Here is a 22,085-nt window from a genome sequence, read left to right on the forward strand (position 1 = left end):
GGAGCCCTGAATAATGGAGAGATGTATTGTATTCATGGAGAGGAAGGCTCAGTATGATGTAGATACTACTTCTTCCCAAAGGATCCATAATGTCAGACAATTTCAATCAAAATTCCAGGAGACTTTGTTGTAGAAAATGATACACTGGATCTATGATCTAAGTAAAAAATACTATGGCCCTAGAATAACCACAATATTGGAAAAGAGGAAAAATATTGAAGGACTTACTCTACCTGATTTCTAAAAGCTTCAAAAACTTCCTGTCAATGGTATATGGTAACATTTGTCTGCAGTCCCAGCATTCTAGAAGGCTGAGGTAGGAGGACTGCCAGGTCCAGCCCAACCTAAGCAACTTAGTGAGATCTTGTCTCAAAATAAAATGGGGAAGGGCGGGGGACACAGCTCAACTCAACAGTCCTGTGTTCAATTCTCAGTACAAGAAGAAAAAACCTTCCTGTTAATCTACAATTATCAATGTAGTATTGTATTGTCATATTGTCATATGCATAGACAGACCAACAGAACAGAATAGGGCCATACATATATTGTCACTTAATGTTTTACACATGTGTAAAATTATTCAAATGAGAAAGAACAGTCTTTACAACAAATAATGCTGAAATATAGATCCTCAAGGGGGAAAAATGAATATTAACCCTTATCTCACACCATACACAAAATTAACCCAAATGGATGGTAACCTAAACATAAAATCGATAACTATGACAACTGCAGAAGAAAAACTGAATGAAAATCTTTTCACTTCACACTAACCATTAAAAAACTGATAAATTTGACTTCATCAAAATCAAAAGCTTGCACTCTTTAGAAGATACTATTAAGAAAATGAAAAGAAAATCAACATATTTATCTGAGAATAGAGTTGTAATTTGTATAACTCAAAAAGGGATAACTCAGTAACAACAGGCAAACTATTTTAATGAACACTTCACAAAGAAGACTCATGCATACCCAGTAAGTACATGAAAGGCTTCTTGACATCATTAATAATCACAGAAATACAAATTAAAGCCAAAATAAGACATTACTGTACACTTACTAAATAAAAAGGCCACAGGCAAACATAGTTTGTTGCAAACGATATGACTACATGGGTGAATTCCCATAAAGAAGCCAAACATAAGACATTGCATGTGGTTTAATTCCATTCATGTATAATTCTCAGAAAGATAAATCTGACTAACAATGATAATGACAATCAATGGTTTCCTGAGGTTGGGGAAGGAAGGAATTGGGCTAAAATGGGCACAAGGAAACTTTCAGAAATGATAGAAACAGTCTACATCTTGACTGCTGCAGTAAATACACCGTGTATGTTTGTGTGTATGTGTTTGTGTGTATTTGTCAAAACTTGTCAGAGATACACTTAGAGTGATTATTTTTATTGTATACAAATTATATGTTAAAAAAGAAGCTAATAGTCATTTTGTTGTTTACATAGAAGCCCTACCAGTACTTACTGTTATTTGACTCTTTCCCAAAAATTTACAGTGCTATGCACTCCTCCAGTTAATCAGAAGATTGAGATATTACCAGAAGTTGCATGGATATGACTGGGTATCACAGCCGAGATTCCCCTTTCTGTCTCCTGAGCTCTTACAGAACTTTTTAGTTTCATGTTCTGGTTCTCAGTGTGCAAGTCCTGGTCCCTCTACTTGAGCCTCCTCTCGGGCAAGGTCTTGGTATGTCTATTATAGTCTTTTGCTTAAAACTTTCCCCTCTGATCATTTTATGAATGTAGTTAATGTTGAATAAATACCTTCCTTTAAAGCAATTGGGATGCATGGCTGTGGTAAGCACTGATTTTCCCATCAATGGAGGTGATCAAGAGAAGGGTGAACAACCATAGATGAAGAATGATCACTGATTAAAGTGGCAAGAGAGTGTCATTATGGAAGACACTCACCTATTGAACGTTAGGTGATGCTTAAATCAGAGACGTGCTCTCCCAGCCCTGCTCTGTGTGAAAGGAAACTTCTCTCATTCCAAGAGGATGAGAGAAGTGACCTTAAAATTATGAGAGACAGAAACCACTGACCATAGGTAGAGTGGGCTTCACACCCCTGAATCAACAAACTGGATTAGATGTCTGTAATAAACAAGACAGAGACATAAGTGTCTTGGAAGTGTACGGGTCAGATGCACAATCTATGGGAAGGGATTTCAAAACAGCACAGGCTGGTGTGAGACATTTCCTGGAAAGAAAAGATGAGTGATGGTGCAAGCACGGGTCACCTGAGGTTGGCAGCTTCAGAGAACCACCCTTACCCATGGTGAGGCAGTTGCCCCTCTCCTACGGCTCTCGTTCTGAAGATGCAGAAAATGAATTCAGCACACAGTAAAAAGGGCAATAGACGCTCTTGCCAGATTCCTTTGCTTATAATCATCATTATCACCTTTAAGCTAAAGTTTGTTCATCTGTAAAATGAGGGTAATAAAAATTACAGAGTCACTGTGAATATTTAATAAGATAACTCATGTGTTTAGTACAAGCCATGGCTCATAGAATGTACTCAGCAAATCCTAGCTATAGTTATGGTTATGATTTTGTTACTTTTTTCATCATGAAACCATATGTTGTTTACTCCAGAGACAAAAAGTGGGAATGCTGTCTTCTAACCTCTGTCCCATGCCCACAGCGCCATCCATTCACACACCCACGAACAACCGCCACTGCAATTACAGTCAGAAACATGGGGAAAGTCAGGCTTTTGTTTTCTAAGTTTCATCTGCAGAGTCTCCAGAAGTTTTAGATGTCACCTCCTATTTCTCAGTCAGCCTCACTTAGGCAAAGGTGTAACTTACATCACAAGTTTCATGAGGACAGACAAGTAGGAAGGGGTGGACTTTGCACTTAGTAGGGGCTTTTAGCAGGACAGCAGCAGAATAAACCTCCCCCTACAAACATTCTGGCAAGTCACGTTTGAAGGAATCTGCTGGTGGCGGTTTTGCTGTGTAGCAGTGAGTGAAAGTTTAATGTTGTGATCATTCTGAGTAGTCGGTTGACCTATGCACAGCATCTGGAAGATTACTTCTCAGCTGTATGAAATTAAACAAGAAGTAATTCATGCTTCATGTTCCATGTCTTCTTACCAGTTTAATTAGTTAGTGAAGGACAGCACGCTTTCCACGTTTTGTCAAGCATTCTAAGTGCTTTAGAAACAATGACTCAGGAGGTGAAACAACAGTACTCCTGATTTTATTTATAAACTCTGCGCTGGAGCCCATTTCAGAGTCTGTAGCAGTGAATCTCCAGTGCTCACTGTGTACCTTACCCCATAATTCTAGAGTTTGAGTATAAACACTGGAACAGGTAATGATATGTTGCCCCCTTCAAAGTAGCATCAGCTTTCTTGCTTTTTTTCTTTATTCAGCACACACAGAACACTTGGCAAGCTCTGGGTGCAAGCTCCAGCGACACACACACACACACACACACACACACACACACACAACACACAAAAACGTATAAATTATAGTTTACCTCAGTATAGAAACAATTAATCAAATGCATTATAATTATATTTTGAGAGGCCGCTGAGAATAATCACTATTTTTTCGTTATAAGGATTGTCTTAAAAATTACATTAATGAGGGTAAACCATAAATAACATTGGGAATTTAGCTACACTGAAGTCTTAAATTTACATCTCAGCTTTGTAGATTCTCTATGAATGGATTGCCATGGCCAGGATCTTGTTAGGTGCACCGGCATTTAATGGATATCCCTTGAACCAATGTTTTGCTTTAAGTGAAATATATTTGCATTAAAAGCATATTCATTTCCCAGGCTCCTTCCTGTACATTTGTTTTCCTTTGTTTTGGAATTCACAAAGCCTTTCACATTTAGCTCATTTGTTCCCTTGCTGCATAATGATTCCCAGAAAGTTATATTTTAGATGGTTTAGTATAGAAAAAAATCACATCCTTTTAACAAATAGTCAATTAAAGGAGCTGCATTTCACTACCAAGTGAGAAAATGCCAGATGACCAGGAAAGAAAAGGGCTGTCTGCCTAAATAAAAGGAAAGTATATTATTAGAATAACTGAGCTAACATTAACCTAATATTTCATCACTGTCAACATCTAACTTTGTTCCATCTTGAAAAAGATTTGACAAGGATTGTGCAGTGTTTCTGTCCTGGTGATTCTTTCCTTGGAAGCTGATTTGGGGGAAGCCTCAGTAATGTTTTGTAACTTTAGTTAAATGACTTAGCATTTTTGGTAACAAACTGCCTTACACAGACCCATGTATTCTGGATAAATCCAGGCTGTCTGGACACCTAAACAAAAGTAGAAAGAATCTGGAGGCTTTCTACTCAGATCAATTTTCCTCCTTAGCCTGAGTTGCTTCTAAATCAATTCGCATGAAGCCATTCTTATTTTTCTGAGCATGATGCAAATTATTCATTAGTATTTAAGCTTTTACTGTATTTTAATGTATCCCTTAAGACACATTTTTAGTGGTCTAACTTTTTAATGTATTTATCTCCTATCTATAGTACAGCTTCTTTGACCTTGACATTGTGGTATGCAGAAATGAAAAACAACAAGAACAACAACATCTTCATTCAGACTCTTGGTTCATCCAGCCCATAATTTTATTTCCAAAAAGGAAATAAAATTTTTCCTTCCTCAGAGACATTTTATGCATGACTAGGTTACCTGCTTTGACTTTATCCCTATAGTTATTGGATGTACTTTCTCCAAAATAATTCATTTCCTTTGTAACCCAGTAGAGCTTTAAGTATAATGGAACCCTTTAAAGGGGCAGTTTTAATTTGTCTTACTTCTAGTTACAATAGAGGAAACTCACAGTGTTTTGTAACTGTAAGGGCCTTGACACATTCTCTAGACAGATTCCAGCTCCAAATTACACCTGTCCTTAAGTGGACCTCCTTGTTCAGAAGTTGTTTCTGTTGTTTTATATCCAGTTAGTCCCCTATTTGTAAGATATTCCCTTTAATTCCCTTTTAAAAGCTCAGCCTTTTTGATTATTAGCATATAATTATCAGTTTCTTTGTTTAGGTAAAATGCCTCTTTGTCGTTGTCTAATTTTTTTTTCCTTTTAAATATTGTAAAAAAAATTGTCAGCTAAGTGTTATAAAAGCCAATTTATATGCTTAACTCTTGGTAATAAACATATTTTATCACATATGTCAGACCTGGTCAAAGGTTGTAAAGTTTCCTTGCGTCTTCTATGATTTCACTGTCTGATCTCCAATACTGCAACCATTTAACATCGGTCAACAAAACTGGGACTTCACCTTCTTGTCATCTTGACATTTCTGTAATACTGACACTCAGCCTTGCTGAACTGTCCATTTAAGGTGAGAAATGGGTCCCAAAGAGAAGTCCGTGGAGTACTTCCCACTTGGCTCATTTCTTTGTTTCTTCTGGCCAAGAAAATGGGTGGTGGGGGATATGACAAACAGAGAACAGATGACACATTCAAATATCATAGCTGGTAAATCCTGTCTTCTGCTACACAGTGCCATAAATACAAAAATATATAATATATAATATCTTTGTATTTGTAGCCAGAAATGAAAAAAAAAAATCTGTCCATTTGCACCATGCTGATTGGAAAGTTTTCATTATAAATGCCAGCCTGGGAACAATCTTTAGAGTCTTTTCAGGTCCAAATACCCATAAATATTGAGGTTTGTACAGTGTATTCTCTGAGAAAAAAACTTTCACTGGTGTTTTCTTAGTGAGCATCATTCTCTAGGTGTGGGGAGAACTTTAGAAAGGCATTTAGAAGGAAACAAGCTGGCTCAGGAAGGAAAGGAGCTATCTTGACATCAAGCCAGGAAGGAAGAGTGGGCAATAATTCGGTATAAACAAAGCAGAAAACAATAATCAGGGCTGCTACATACACATGAGTATGAGTCAAAATCACATCCTTTGGAAGTGTTAATGTTAGTTTCTGTTAGAAAACAAGAGAGAAAGTGGTAAAGAGGCACTGGTGTCTATATATGATGTGATCCACACATACATAACCGTAAGATCAGAGATAAGGACCACAGAATTATGTGAATGACCTGAGGCAGATCAAGGGAGAAAGGAAGGGTATTTGGGGGTGGGTAGGAAGAGCCAAATTTTGTATGCACACAGGCACATGCACACACATATAACACATATATATTTCTTTCTCCTTCTACATATTTATGTCTGCATGTATATTCATTTTCTCCCAACCCTTGTCATACCTGGGAAATATTCACTACATACATGGAGGACATAAACCTTCTAAATGAACCCAGCCTTTATGTCGATGGCCAGTTTGTTCGGTGATCTCAATTACTCAGGTAACTCTGGATAGAATCCTATTTGAGTCACTTAACTTTTACAGAAGAAAATATGAATGTCATTACTCTTTTAAGCTATGTGAGTGGGGTGGGTGGTGTAAAGAAAAATTTTCTAGAAGACAAAATCATGATACTTATGCAAATATAAATTGAACACATGTCAAATATTTTATTCATTAATTAATGTAAAAATTACCGAGATGTTACCAATTCAAAGAGCATTTGAGAAAGTAAGTTTATATAATTTATACAAATATTAGGATAAAATTGCTATATTAGGAATTGATGGTTAAGGTCAGAGGACAATAAACTAATCTTTGGTATTCTCTAGTCTACTAGATAAAAATAATTTTCATCTCTTCTAGACATCTAAAATTAACATGCACTTTCACTAACTCTAGAGTCTCTAACCAATAGTAAACAGTGAATCAAAATAAATAAATCTCCTAAAAATTTTGGGTGGACCTGTCCCCTGAATGATATTGAAAGGATGTGCTGCCTACTTTACCTTATTTTTAAGTTATGACTTATTTTCTTAATAGTCGTGAAAAGTCTAGAATATATTGAGAAGGGTATATTAGGGTACCTGGATCTCACTCTATATATGCAAATAAATACATATTTTGGTAAAGAGAATCTATTTCTTATTTCTGGAGTCATAACTAAGAGTAGAACCTTCTGAAAGTAGGATTTACTTAGCAAAATGTTCCATAGAAAAAGAATGAAGCTAACATTATGCCTTTTTATCCCATTAGATAGATGTCTGCTCCTTCATTTATCTGTTCAGTAATCTACTCAAGTATCTGTTGAACATCTACTATATGTCAGGCTTTGAGAATTAAAGTGAAAAAGACAATGTCACTGCTCTGAAGGCACTTAAGACAGACCACAAACAACAGATAATAAATGAAACCAGTACAGGAATGATATGGTTTCATGTCAGTTTAGGTGTCCATCAATTGATGGGTGGATAAATAAAATGTAGTACAGTGGAAGACTAACCAGCCACATAAAAAAGCAAAATCTTGTTATTTGTAACAATATGGATGGAAATGGAAGTAAAATAAGCCAAGCACAGAAAGATAAGCATGGCATGATGTCTCTGAGATCAATGAGGACCCAGGACATAAGAGAACCTTCTCTTCAATATCCCGTAACTCAGTTGAGTCCCTGATCTTCTGATCAAGGGGACTGTGGGACCGTAGAGGAAAATGATTCTACAGTGTATAGTGTGGCTAAGGAGAGTCACCAAGAGAGAAAAATCTCCCAAGCTTTCAGAGAAAGCAACTTGGTCAAGTAAAGGCCATAACTCACCCAGAAGACTGACGCTGACAGAAGAACTGAAAGGCATTGTACATGGTTTGTTCCAAGATGAATCCTGAGGAGATTTAGCTGACCTTGATAGATAGCAAGAAGTTAACTTTAATCAGTACAGGTCTCACTTTAACTTGGTCTTGAACAACCACAGAAAAGTATAACCACAAGATGTATAAAACAATGCCATAGTAATACTAATTTCTCCAAAAACTTAGTTATTCTTGCCTAAAGACTACCAAATTCCAAGTAACCATACAGATGAAGTCAACAATAAATATGCTGGATTCCTTCTACCAGGATCCACCAAATCCACCTTATAAAGAGAATTCATATCTTGTCATAAATCAGCGTTATAGATGCCAGCCTGGAACGTGTGGCCATAGAGAGGAGATCTTCAAACCAGTGGTGAAGCATACCGCCAACAGACCCATCATGGATTCTACACTGGACTGATTATATTAACATGTTTGCACCTTTTGCTTCTGTTCTCAGTTGGCACAGGGAATGCCAAACACCCAACAATGCTAGCTATGTTTCAACTACTGCAATTACAAAAACAAAAAGGGGGAATTGATGGACAAAACTATGAAGCAGCCCTGAGCAGTACTTAAATTAACCAGTTGGCTTTTTATGTTTACTTGTGACTCTGTCCAAAGCCTAGGCCACTTTTCTGGAAGTGGGTGATGGACTCATAGTAAGTGAACCTCTGTGAGTCACTAATCCCTACTAAAACCTGTAATGGTGGGTGAAGCTGGAAAACCTCAAAGGATAAGGCAAGATCACAGCCAAGGACACCTCGGTCCAATCTCAACTAGCAAAAGACTATAGCCTCAGGCATTTCACTCCTGGGTGGATTAACTTAATCCTTATAACAGATTAATTTAATACCTTACTTGGAGAAGTCCTTGAGTGATTCCCCCTTTCTTAAGTACTCCCTTCCCTTCTTCTGATAACCAAATAAATACGGGTCACCCAGAGAAGGTCTTGGTCTTAGCCCCAAGAGAATCTTGAATACTGTGAGAGGGCTTTGATCCTCCTGGAGCCTTGAAATCATTCCATTTGCCTCTTTTTATTTAGCCTTCACTGTACACTCATTTGGGAGATTGCAGACCTGATCAGCGTGCAGTAACTAAGAGATATCATTAACCAGATAACTGTCTCACTTCATATGTGGCAAATAAAAATCTCATATAAACTGAGAATGGAATGGTGATTACCAGAGGCTGGGGAGAGTAGGAGGGAGGGAGAGAGGGATAAGGATAGGTTGATCAATGGGTACAAAGCTTCAGTTTTATGGGAGCAAAAAGCTTTGGAATACTATTGCAAAGGCTGACCTAAGGTTACAAGTATGTTCTAAGTATGGTCCTAAGGCTGACCATAGGTTACAAGTATGTTCTAAGTATGGTCCTAAGGCTGACCATAGGTTACAAGTATGTTCATACCTCTCAGAAAGCTAGAGGAAAGGATATTGTATGTTTTCACCATGAAGAAATGATAGATGGCTGAGGATGTACATACATTTAATCTGATGTAAACATTACATGGTGTATACATATATTGAAACAATGTGCATGATACCTCATTATTTATATAAATTTGTGTTTTTGCATATCAGTTAAAAAATAAAATAAAAGGTGTTATGAGAAAGAAAAAAATAAAAGAAGCAGGGGACAGTGAGTGACCAGAGTGGGCTTTAGTAGAGTGGCTAGGAATCCCAGGAGGATTGGCAGGCCCACAGAGTATGGCCCAGCTAGAGCTGCACAGCTGAGATCTGTCATTCGTCTTTGAACAAATAGTCCCAGGCTACATAGGCCCACTTCATGAATGTGTTTCTGTTTCACAGTCCAGTATTCCTCCAACTCAAGTCTCTATCCCCTTCTCAGGGGAGTGAAATGGGACTAGGAGCCTACAGCAGCAAGAAGAGAAAGGCCTGCAGATGATTTCCAGTCAGGACAAAGCAGATTTCTCAAGAGAGGGCACTGAGGCAAGGTATAGAGCATGGGCTTTAATTAAATCAGAGACACTTGAGTTGGAACCCTGTCTCTACCACTTACTACCATATTTTTCTATCTGTTCATGACACATGGCCACTCCCTTATGGAATCACTGGAGACAATTAAATGGAATCATCTCCAAAGAGCTCTAGGTGTGCAGGATGTGCTCAACAATAGTATCATTCTTGTTATTACCCATATGGTGAGTCTACAGCACCATCTCCCTGTAGTACTGATTGGTCTTTTTTATTGGTTTGTTTGCAATACATGATATCTACATTTGTTTGGGGGACTTGGTACATACATATCTTGATCATTTTTTATCCCCTTCCCCCACCCTTCTCCTTTTGTCTGTTCCTTCCACATCTCCCAAAATGCTGCCTCCCTGTACTGATTAGTCCTACTAGGACTTATAGTACTAGTCTTACTACTGTCGTATAATTCTTCAACTTTCTAGAAAGATGACTGACCTGAAAGTTCACCAAGTGCATTGCTGTTGACCTAAAGTCAAAGATCAAAGTTATTCCAGTAGCCAATGCACGTTTTCCAAAGAGATGGAAAGTATATGGGGTTAGTAGCACACCTGCAATCTTAGACATAAGCTTGGAGGTCCTGAGGTAGGTGGAGAGCTTAGAAACTATAATTATAAAACTTTAACAAAGTTTTGATTGGAGATCCTTTCCTTTACTTTCCTGACTTTCCTTTTCTTTGTTTTCCTTTCCTTTTTCCTTTTTATGAATTGTTTTCTCTTCTGGGGAGCTATGGGTTAGGAAGCTATTAATTAACTATTCCTAATTTTCAGTAAGATTTACTAGGGATTAAACTACCCCTTTGAAAAGAGAGATTAAATGTCTTCAAATTTTATGAATTGATTTACTAATTGTTTTGGTAATAATGTTTTTCCTTCACCTGGTAACGTTGCTGAAAAACATAACTGTAATTAAATTTTACATGTGTTTTTAGCACTTTATGGATGCTAGGAATACTAAATTTTCTTGCAGGAATATGTTAAGAATGTAACATCCTTCTGTAAACCCATAATTATTATGATCAGGGGGATGTCTGTAACATATTCCATTGCAATTAAACTGCATATCCCAGAATGCTTAAGATCTGTTTATAACAGAGAAATGGATTTTCCACAGCTGCTGGCCCATGAGGGCATCCTGAGTGGCCAGTATGTGCACTAAATCAACAGTCTTGACTTGAAACTTTCAAAGCTTTCAAATGTTTTTCAAAAATGTCTCATAACACAAATTGCTTAATTTTTGTACACAAAACCCCATTGATTATGTATGAATGAGAGTCAAGGAACCTACGCAAATCTTTGTATGTTTGTCTACCCACTTCTTCAACTCTTAGCCGGTATCCAGGTTTGTTCTGACATCCTCACAGACCACAGTCATTACTACAGTCTCCCTGTGAAGACTGAAATCTGCTGTGAACAGCACGGGGCAGCTTGGGTATTTCTTACAATAGTCACTGGCTGGTCACCACCCAGCAGCACAGCTGGGAAATATTTTCTGTGAAGTGAGTGTTTACAAGAAAGACTCACAGAAGGAGAAGAAGAAGGGAAAAGGAAAGGAAGAAGAGTGAAAATAACCCAAATCAGGGTCAAGGCAGGGTCACATAGAATAGACCTCATGGTTTAGCTGATGATCATCAAACTTTGATTTATTAAATCAGAATTTTAAATCCCTCAGGTTATAGTTCACTGGTCATGCAGCGGTGGCTATTCTGGGCCATCCTTGTTGAATATGCAGTGGCTACAATAGAGTTAACTGAGTATTTCCTAATCCGCACAAGCATCTTTAAAAGGAAAGGTGAATGGCCTTGCCTGATTCATTCAAGTCTCCCAGTTATTCAGCAGAAGAGTTTGAATTTGAACCTGGACCTTGCCTCTAAATCAATGTTTTCTCAGCTCCCTCTCCATGCTTAGCTGACGATGAAGGGTGTGTCTTCATGTCCTTACATTTCCAAGGCTTCCTTGGAGATAATTTCCTAATGGACAACTGCCCTAACAATGGTGTACTTTGTTCCAGGGAAGAATACTGGCCTTCAGAGCAGCCTCCTTCCACCAGCTGTCTATTTCTGAAAGGCATTTTATGATTTCCTGTTCAATGCTCGTATACCTGTCAAAAGACACTGTGCAATTTATCCCTGGAGATCATTAACGTTCTCCCACCCTGCCACAGAAGGGGCTCTCAGAAATTGAAATGTAGGCACTCCCTCCTTGCTGGTCTTTCAGATCAGTAACTATCACTGATTAGATGTCCCTTTGGAATTGCAGACAGGCCGCCCGCCCTACTCCCGTGCACGTCAGGGTCCTCACTGGAGGCGGCGGATCTTCAGCAATGGCTTGGTTCTGCAGAATGTTCGTGGGAACTTGGATGTTCTCTGAGGAAATGCCTTCCTTAAGTCCCTGGTTCTAAAGGGAAGCGGCCAAATGCCCATCCATCTGGCAGTCAAATTCCTTCAGCCTGAGACAGACGGGGAATTTTGGAGGCCTGCAGAGGACATACACAAATAATTTTGCCTCTATTTTTTCAATATGGAATTTGGAGTCCTTTTCTGTTCGCCACCATGCAGTGTCTTTAAGAAGGTCTAAGTAGAAGGAAAACAGCCTCACATGAGCCACACTCTGCTGAAATTAAATGTCCCTTTCTTGTTCCTTAGATCTGAGATTCCCGTGTGCCCTCCATGCACCCCTGGTGACTTCCATCCTCTGAATTTCTTGACTCTGTCCTTAATTTGTGCATGAATTTGACATTCACTTGGTGCTCTCTGGAGTCTAGAAAGTGTGTGCTCCCTACCAGCTTCAGCTAATTCTGAAATGTCACGCTTTCTGTTAAAATGCCTCCAGCTACACACAGAGATTTTTTTCCTTTGTGAGTGTGCTGTGAGCTTGTGGCGTAAAGAAACTTCTGGTTTTAAAACGAACTTTTGGCCTTTCCACAGGAAAGTGTGCTTATCTTCATCAGCATGCCTTACTTTGAGTTTCAGAAGCTGAGATGTAATCACCTGGCCCTGCACCTATCCCACAGCCTGTACCTTTTCACCAACTGACTTCTCACTGTCCATGTGACCCCTCCTCCCCGACCTGGAGCACCTCCCTGAGGTGCAGCTGCAGTTACCCTGCCTTCCTTCCCTGTGCTCTGTCCAGGGCTTCACATGTAAGAACTACATCAGCCTCCTTTCAACCTTACATTTTGGACCTTCCATAGTTGGTTGCCATTAGTCTGCCATTAATTAGCCTGAGGTATCCCCACATTACCCAAATTGGAATGCCAACACATTCTATTCACCTGGAATACCTGGGCCTGTATCTATCTGCTGACATCCTGAATATTTGTGCTGGACATTCTCTTTTACCACAGTGTGTCAGGATTCTCCTTTAAGGATGTGTCATTTCTCATCTTTCTCTATCCTGGGTGCCCCGGGAGGTGAACTACGTTAACAAGTCCCTTTGGACTCTGCTTATGATTAGATTTGGCCAAGAGGAACCCAGAAGGATATTGAGAGGCACCAGCCAGAACTAAAATCCCTGACTTCTACAAATAGCCGCAGCTCTTCTCTATACCTGCTATATGGTAGCTATAGCTATTTTACCTGGGCTGCAATAATTGTATACGGATCCCCCCATCTCTCTCTCCCTCTCTCTCTCTCTCTCTCTCCCCCACCCCTTGAGGTCATTATGAGGATGGCAATGGCTCTCCATTTTTGCTAGAACTAGGGTGTTTCTGCATTCTTTATTGCTTTTATTTAACCCTGACTGTTCATTATGAATAATCCTTTCTCCAAGTTTCTTTTTTGAAATGTCCTCTGTGATAAGGGTTCTGACTGATACAGCATCCTCTCAGCCTAGTTTGATCATAAAATTGGCTTTCACTCAGTCAGAAAATATACTTTCACCTTCTATTTGGTGCTAGGTATTGATGACAGAATGTGGAAAAAAACAGAAGCCCTGCCTTCCGGGAGTTTATGATATACCAAGGGAAATATGTGAAACAAACAGTTCTCACCAAGGATGGTATGATTATGGTAAAAGCCAACACAGAAAGCATACAGCCTGAAACTTAGTCTAGGGGTCAGAAAAGTCTTTCAGTGACATCAGTTCACCACCATTTCTTTGTCCATTTCTTGTAGCACACAGAAAACTGTGTTAGCATTTCTTGTGTACACATTTTCTGCGCTCCCACTTCAGAATAAGCTCTTGAGAGCAGAAATTGTATCTGTTTACCTATACATCTGTCTCGGGCCTTAACCAACTGCCGAGAACTCTGTAGCAACTCAGTGAGTGTCCAGCTGAACTGGACTTACCCTTTAGAAAGCTGAGGACTTTAACTCCAGCCCACCTACTGATGCTTTTATGTTACCAGACTGCGTGATGAGATTCCACCTTTTCCATGCTTCTGGACTAATGGAAGACATGTTTTACTAGTTTAGAAAGAAAATCACTGCACAGGAAAAAGCCTTCTAAACAAGGATGAAAGGTTTAGTGTCAACACACTCTAGTTTAGATATTTGCCAACAGGTATGGGCACTATTGTCAAAGGTAATGGTTCAGCATTCCTCTCTACTACTTTTTTTTTTTTTTGCCTCATAGCTTATGTTATGTTTAATAGTGCTCTAGCTAAACTCAGTATGTACAAATGTGTAAAAGGGAGACAGAGACTCCACTCCAGGACAAAGTCTTGGTGGGAATAATTAGGGGGGAGCTTGCATAAAGCTTTATAAACAAGATAGAGAAAATCCAGGCAACATCTTGCAGCAGTGGAGGTCTCAGGAGCAATGACCATGTCCAATATACAGGACAGGACATGGGAGAAGAGAAATCCAGCTATGTGGTTATCAGAAGTTCATAGAGGGCTGGGGATTTAGCTCAGTGGCACAGCTCCTGCCTGGAAAGTGTGAGGTCATGAGCTTGATTCCCTGTACTGGAAAAAAAAATAAAAGAAGTTCATAGAAACATCCCTCTTCCCTGCTGGGGATGTAGCTCAGTAACACAGCACCTGCCTGGCAAGCATAAGGTCCTGATTTTGATTCCCAGTACCAAAAGGAAGGAAGGAAGGAAGGAAGGATGGAAGGAAGGAAGGAAGGAAGGAAGGAAGGAAGGAAGGAAGGAAGAAAGGAAGGAAGAAAGGAAGAAAGGAAGAAAGAAAGAAATAAAGAAAGAAAGAAAGAAAGAAAGAAAGAAAGAAAGAAAGATTGAAAACATCATACCAGAGTGATATATGTGCACCCATGTTTATAGCAGCACAATTTGTCATAGCTAAATCTTGGAAATAATCCAAATATCCATCAACAGAGGAATGGATAAAACAGATGTGGTATTTTTATACAATGGAGTATTATTCAGCTGTAAAGAAAGATAAACTCGAGACTTTCATAGGTAAATGGATACAACTAAAGACCACACTCATAAGTCAAATAAATCAGACCTGCATGTATAAACACTGTATTATCTCCCTAGTGTAAGAACCTGAAAGAGTAAACAAAACCCAAAAGGTACAATAGATATTATGAAAGGGAAAGAAATTGCTCAAAGGTAAGAAACAACTGGGATGAGGGAAAGGAGAAAAGAAAGAAGGAAGATATATAGATATAGATATAGATATATGGATAGCTGGCATAATTGTACTGCTGATGTCTATTGGTTTATTGAAAGGAACAGTTAATGCTTCAATTTTTTTTGAACAACTTTTCATGCTTATATCTGATAATCTGAACAACTAATTTGGAGACAACAATATGCAATATAACAACCATTGTTGAATTCCTACCGTAGTGTTTAATGAGGCTATGTATCTTTTCCAATGTTTTTTATTACTTTTTATTCACTTAAATTGTTTAATCAATTTTGCATTCTTACATCTGGTAATCTGAGCAACTTCGCTGAAGATAACAGTATGTAATATAATGACCACTGCTAATTCCTATCATCTTGTTTTGAAATCCTGTATTGTTTTTATTGTTTTTGTCCTTGCTGTCATTTTATTATTTTTTTCTCTTTAAAGTAGAAAGGAAGGAAGGAAGGAAGGAAGGAAGAAAGAAAGAAAGAAAGAAAGAAAGAAAGAAAGAAAGAAAGAGAGGTCCCTCTTCCTCCTCCAAATAATTATTGGATAAAAAAAATTGTCTTTTTATAATACATGACTTAGTAGGAGGCAAAGTAGGAGAATTTCTTGGAGATAAAAAAATGGTAAAGTGAGAATCTAGAGAAGTAAGAAAATTTTGTAGGTTGGCATTTGTGTTCCAGCTTCCATTTGGCTAGAACATGGGTTTTAAGGAGCAGTGAGTTCATCTGGGACAGGTGCAAAATATGGGGCTCCTGGTGTCTTTAAAATATGGATTAACTTTAGCCTTGTTGATATACATATGTAACCTGCAATGTCCAAGTTCTCTGTTGACCAACTTGAAATGAAGTACTTAGCTTCCAAACTACTAGACTTGGGAAGAGGGAGGTATTTACAATGGGAAACAAATGAACCCCAAAGAAGAAAAGAAAGTGGGAAGAGGAAGAAACTTAGAAAGCACAATTAACAAAGAGCCAAGACTAAGATAGAATAAATAAATTCAACTCAACAAGAATTACAATCTACATGAATGGATTATTCCCTCCAGCTAAAAATTGAAGACTATTATATTTTTAAAACTCAAATATAAAGTATTGAGAAGAGAAGCCCTTGAAAAGGCATGGACAGAGAAAGTTTACAAGTAAAATGATGGGAAAAGACATACTGGGGTAATACACCACAAAAGGAAGCAGGTGTGGTGTGGTTATATCACATATTATGAAAAGAAAGACTTAAATATAAAGGTATTTGTACGTATGAAAAGAAGGACTACACATTAATAAAATTTTAATTTACCAGGAAGCTAGAATACTAAATTTATGTACCCCTAAGAGCATAACCATGACAGATATTAAAAAGAAATTGTTAGAACTACAGGAAAAGGAAACATCCAAAATCAAAAAAGGACATTTCACACTTTTCTCTAAAAATTGATAAATCAGATAGATGGTAAGGTAAAAAGGAGATAAAAGATTTGAAGAACATAATTGACAAGCTTGATCTCATGGACATACATGGAACGCCACTAGCACATTCTTTTGACTTAGTAAACATGGAATATTTATGAAAACACATAATATAATAGGCTACTGAGTACATCTCAACAAAATTCTAAGAATCTGTAACATAAAACCCCCACTATATGACAATTAAATTAAAAACGAATAGTAAAAAATAATAAAACATAATAATTTTGAAAATTAAAGAACATGCTAACTCATGAGTTGAAGGAAAGCCTGAACTTATGGACTAATAACTCTGGAGCACTGAATAATCATGAAAGTTCTAATCTGAATGGGGGATGTTAAATCAGTATTAGGGAAGAGTATTGTCCTACTTCTTATGCTAGAGACAGAGGAATTCTGCAAAGTAATAAACTGAGCATTCAATTCACAAAATTAGAGGGAAAAAAAACAAGCCCAAAGAAAGAAGGGAAATATTCTAAGAAAAGAAATCAATGAAAGAAAAGCTACTACATAATAGAAAGTATCCAAAGAGCCCAGAGTTGTCATCATTTCCCTCCAAGAGACCAATAAAAATGAAAACTTTATGACAAGTTATATTAGCCAAAAAGAGAAGGCATTGGCAACCATGCCAGAAACAAAAATGTGACATCACTGTAGATGCGGCAGTCACTGTCAAAAATAAAAATAAGGGTGCTGTTTGCCACTTTTTCCTGATTATTTTGAACAAAACTCACAAATTTCTAGCAAAATGTAATCTCCAAAGTTAATTTAAAACGTCTAAAATCCCTAAATAGTTTAATGAAAAAGATCGAATCATTAGTTAAAATTGTTACCAATAAAGAAAGCATTAGACTTAGGTGGTTTTGTAAAACAGATCTAGAAAATAATCAAGAAGTAATTTTAATCTTACATAAGCTATCTGAGAATGTAGACAAAGGAAGGGGCTCCATTTTATGAATCAGATGTATCCTTGTCACTAAAACTAGATAATCACATACAGAAAGGGAAAATATTTAAAAACTTTGTGATTTGCAAGAACACGAGATATTAACTGTCAAGGAAAGAAAACTACCAAAAAGTGGGCAAGGCTATGCTATGAAACTTCAAAGATGTTGTAGAAAACTTTAATAAAGGAAACACACCAACACACCATTTTGTGTATAAGAAGACGATATCTGAAAAAAGGATGCAAAATCCTCCCCAAGTTGACATATAGATTAACACAATCCTGCCAAAATACAAGAACATTTCTTTGTAGAATTATAAATGAGTCTGGTTTTTTTTGGGGGGGAGGGGTGTTTTTTTGGTACCGGGAATTGAACTCAGGACCTTGTGTTTGCCACTGAGCTATATTTCCAGCCCTATAAAATGATTCTGAAGTTTATCTGGAAGAACCAATGCTTAAGAAGTGAAGAAGACTCCCAAAGGAAGAGGGAGAGGTGGGGGCAGGGACCTGCCCTACCGGACATCAAGGATGCAAAAGCACCAGCAATTGAGACAGTGTTGTGGTACCACAGAGACCAGCAAACAGACCACTGCTACAGAATCCACCAAAACCAAGCATTCAGAAATAAGGAGCTTGATATATGGCAAAACTGATGCTGCAGATTAATGAGGAAAGAGAATGTACTAGTTAATAAATGTTTCTGGACAACTGAAAAAAAAAACACATCCTACACAAGAATCCATCCTAATTCTAAGTGAATGGAGACCTTGAAAACTTTAAAATTTTCAGAATACAACATAGGACAGTATCTTTATGATGCAAGAGTAGGGAAGCATTTCTTAAAAAGAAATGTAAAGAATAAATCATAAAGGAAACAATTCACACATTCAACTACATCAAAATCAAGAATATTTATTCATCAAAATACACACTTAGTGAAAAAATGATGAGCCACAAACTGGCAAATTATACATCTAAATTTTGATGCCAACAGAAAATTAGTATCAAACACATTGTTATGATTTGTGTCTAGATGTCCCCCCAAAGCCTCATGCAGTCATGGAGTGGGCTTCTAGAGTTTATGATTGATTCATGGTCCAGCGCTGGGATTATGGGTACAAGTGCTACACCAACCCTGGGGCAGGTAGTTTGCATTACAATATAAGGGAAGGAAAGAGGCTTGCTCTCTGCTGCTCCTCCCTTTTTGCTCTTTCTGCTTTTGCTGTTTTCTGCTGCCAGGAACTATTGTTCTCTGCCTTGTCCTGTGCCACTCTGCCTTGGAGCCAGCCAAGTATGGAGTGAAACCTCCACAAACTGTGAGCTAAATAAACCTTTCCCTCTTTACTTTGGGCATCAAGTATTTTGTCTTAGCAAAGAGAGAAAAGTAACCAAGACAGCATGTCAAGAACTCCCACAATCAATAAGAAACAGACAAGTAAATCAATTGGAAAAGGGCAAAAGTCTAAACAGGCATTTCACAAAACAGAAAATATAATCACCACAAAATTGATTTGAGAGTATAAGCTTGATATCCATAAGAATTTTTTAATAATAATGAAGTAACATTTTACACTTACTGGAGTAGCAAAAATTTCTTTGATAATACCAAGTGCTGGAGAGGATGTGAAGCAAGATAAAGACTCATGTACTGACAGTGGAGGCATACATTGAAAAGGAAAATATTTTGAAATTACACAGTAGAATTAAATACACCCCTGCTCTGCAGCCCAGCAACTCCACTCTTGAGAACGTTTAATAGTAGCTTATTAACAGGAGAAACCTAAATGCCATTGTTGGAAAAATAGATAAAACAATGAGAAAAAAAATCCAGAAAAAAATGAAAACACTAAGACTTATATGAGGACAGATAAATCTTACATATTGAGTGAAAATAAAAGCAAGATGTAAAAATAACTGTGTCTGGAATATACAGTTCAGAAACTGACAATACTGTAGTCATAGTTGTGTACATGTGTGCATGCTTATGCATGCTTGATAAAACTACAAAGAAAAACAAGGAGTAATTAATATACAAGCAGGACAGTATTGTGGGTACCGGTAGGAGAAAGAGATAATGTACATGGGAGAGAGGAGAGCAAAAATTGGGCTTCAGGCATCAGGAAGTATCTTTCTCGGGTTGAATTAGGGACATACATGTACATTTTATGTTGTCTAGTGGTAGTATACATTTATGTTCTCTACAATCTTCCGTGGTGTATTTCACAATAAAACAAATTGCTAGAGGCTAAGGAACTGTGGTAGAACCCACAAGATGGGTCTAGTTTTCAAGGATGAGTAAGACAGGAAGTTTCCCCGAGGCTCCGATTCAAGGCTAAAACTAGTAAAAGTGAGAAGAAAGCTTTTAAGTGAGGCAGAGACTCCTGCTCCTGTCCTTGGAGGTTGCTAGGGATTTCATGACTGCAGGAGTAAATGTGTGATTTGAGAAGGAAAACTTGAGCAAAGGGGTAGTATTGACTTTTTTTGTATTCAAAAAGAACATCTATCTCACTATTAAAGATACAAAAAGGTGCTGTCTTTTCTTTTTATGAATACAAGGACTTGTGCGTTGGTTACTAATACAAATAAAAGTGTATTTCCCTCATATGGCAAGAACAGAAGGAGGCAGTGCTGAATCTGTTCAGTAGTTAGCAGTGTTTCTAAAGCCAGTCTCCTCTGTCTTTCCATTGGTTTTAGTGTAGGGGCTTTTTGTCCCTTGAAGCTTAAAACTTCTCATCTATCTTTAATGCAGCATTAGGGACATTTTCCTAAGTCTTTGTCAGGAAAGTAAAGGCTGTCCTAGAACTCTCCCACAGCCTGCTACTCATCCTCGTAGGCATGACGTTGTCATGTGGCCATTTCTTGCTGCAAGAGAGTCTAGGAAAGTAATTATTTTCCCAGTGTGACAAGTACATTAGGAGCAGACAAGAGGGAAAGGGCGAGAGTAACAGTGCTTTCTGACCAGGGCCTGTCAGAAACACCACTCAGATTCTTTCTTTTCTCTCCACAGGAGCCAGTCTCTATGATGGTATGTTGTATAAATATTTCCAGTTCCATCACTCCCACGGAGACACCATGACTGCCATGGATCCAGAGCAGATGAACATTGCTGCTGCTGTTTGGGCTGTTGTCTCTTATGTCGTTGCAGACATGGAAGAAATGCTGCCCAGGTCCTAAAAAGACCAAGCAAGAGGGCATGGAATCCTGGCCAGGAATCCTGCAGCTTCAGAAAACTCCTCTTCACATAAGTTTTATCTGATTCATCTTCAAAGCATGAGTCTTTTGCATACTTTGTTTTCTCCTTTCTTGGTACTTTCTAAATTGTTTCTAGAATAAGAGATGATTCCTACTACTATGTAGAATCCATATACAGTAAGGGCCACAGTAAGGGTATTTCTTTAAATCGCCTTTTCAAAGTATTGTTTCTACTAAAAAAATAAACAACAGAAGACCACCTTTTATGTGCCCATTTATAAATATTAAATATAATGAGATTGATTTTGTGGTTTATGTTATTCATTGATGGAGTAATGCTTAATTTAATAGATAGCGGCACTTGGCTTTCTAATTTGTACGTTTTTATATTCTACTAATTTTTAATGAAATATACGACATTTAAGTTAGAAGAAAAGATATTCAAATACCAAAAGATATTTTGAAAAAAATCCAAAATGTGTAATCTGTGTTATATTTTACACGTTTCACACATTTTTGTGAAGTTGGGACTTGTTTACATTTTGTTAAGGTTGAAGCCTAGAGAGGCCAAAAATTATTCATGGGATTCTACAGAGCAAGATCACTGATCATCATCCACTCCTCAGTCTCTCCTATTCTTCCTCACACAATCCCTAGCATTCAATAAAAATTTACAAAACACAGAGGAAAAAATATACAAACAAACAACAACAGGGAAAAAAAAAAAACCCTCATGGTCAAGAAAAAAGGCAATTAATAGAACCAGACTAAGAGATGATCCAGAAGTTGGAATGAGGAGACAGGGAGTTTAACATAACTGACTAAGGGTGTAGAAGAGGAGAGCATGCATTACTCACACTAACAGAACAAAATTTCAGGAAAGGAAACTGAAAAAAAGAGCCAAATTTAAATGTTGAAATAAAAACTACAATGCCAGAGATAAAAAATTCTTTGTTGGGCTCATGAGCAGAGTGGATAAGGTTGAGGAAAGAATCAGAGAACTTGACCATAGATCAATAAAAATCCAAATTGAAACAACAAAAGAAGAAAGAATAGAGGGGGGGGAATGCTGGAATGAATAATCCATCAAAGAGCCACGAGATAACATCACAAGGTCTAATATTCACGCAATGTAATTAGATTGCCAGGAGAAGACAAATTATCAATTTTATTAGTATACTAATGTGTTAGTTAGCTTTCTGGTCACTGGTACCAAATACCTAACAGCCACAATTTAAAGTTTATTTGGCTCACAGTTCCAGAGG

At 37.8% G+C, this 22,085-nt stretch overlaps 1 protein-coding gene across 2 annotated transcripts in view; it reads left to right on the top strand.

Annotated features, from left to right (window-relative positions):
• The window catches only part of Cpq (carboxypeptidase Q), a 435,107-nt gene extending 413,972 nt beyond the window's left edge, over positions 1-21,135 (top strand). For both annotated transcript variants that reach the window (XM_005381836.2, XM_005381837.2), the window contains one exon: positions 20,636-21,135. In XM_005381836.2, the coding sequence (XP_005381893.1) occupies positions 20,636-20,802 (167 nt within the window). In that variant the 3' untranslated portion in view covers positions 20,803-21,135. The remainder of the gene's footprint in view (positions 1-20,635) is intronic.
• The last annotated feature ends 950 nt before the right edge of the window (positions 21,136-22,085 follow it).

This window comes from Chinchilla lanigera, unplaced genomic scaffold (genome assembly GCF_000276665.1).
Source record: "Chinchilla lanigera isolate Chin_1 unplaced genomic scaffold, ChiLan1.0 scaffold00016, whole genome shotgun sequence".
NCBI classification, from domain to species: Eukaryota; Metazoa; Chordata; class Mammalia; order Rodentia; family Chinchillidae; genus Chinchilla; species Chinchilla lanigera.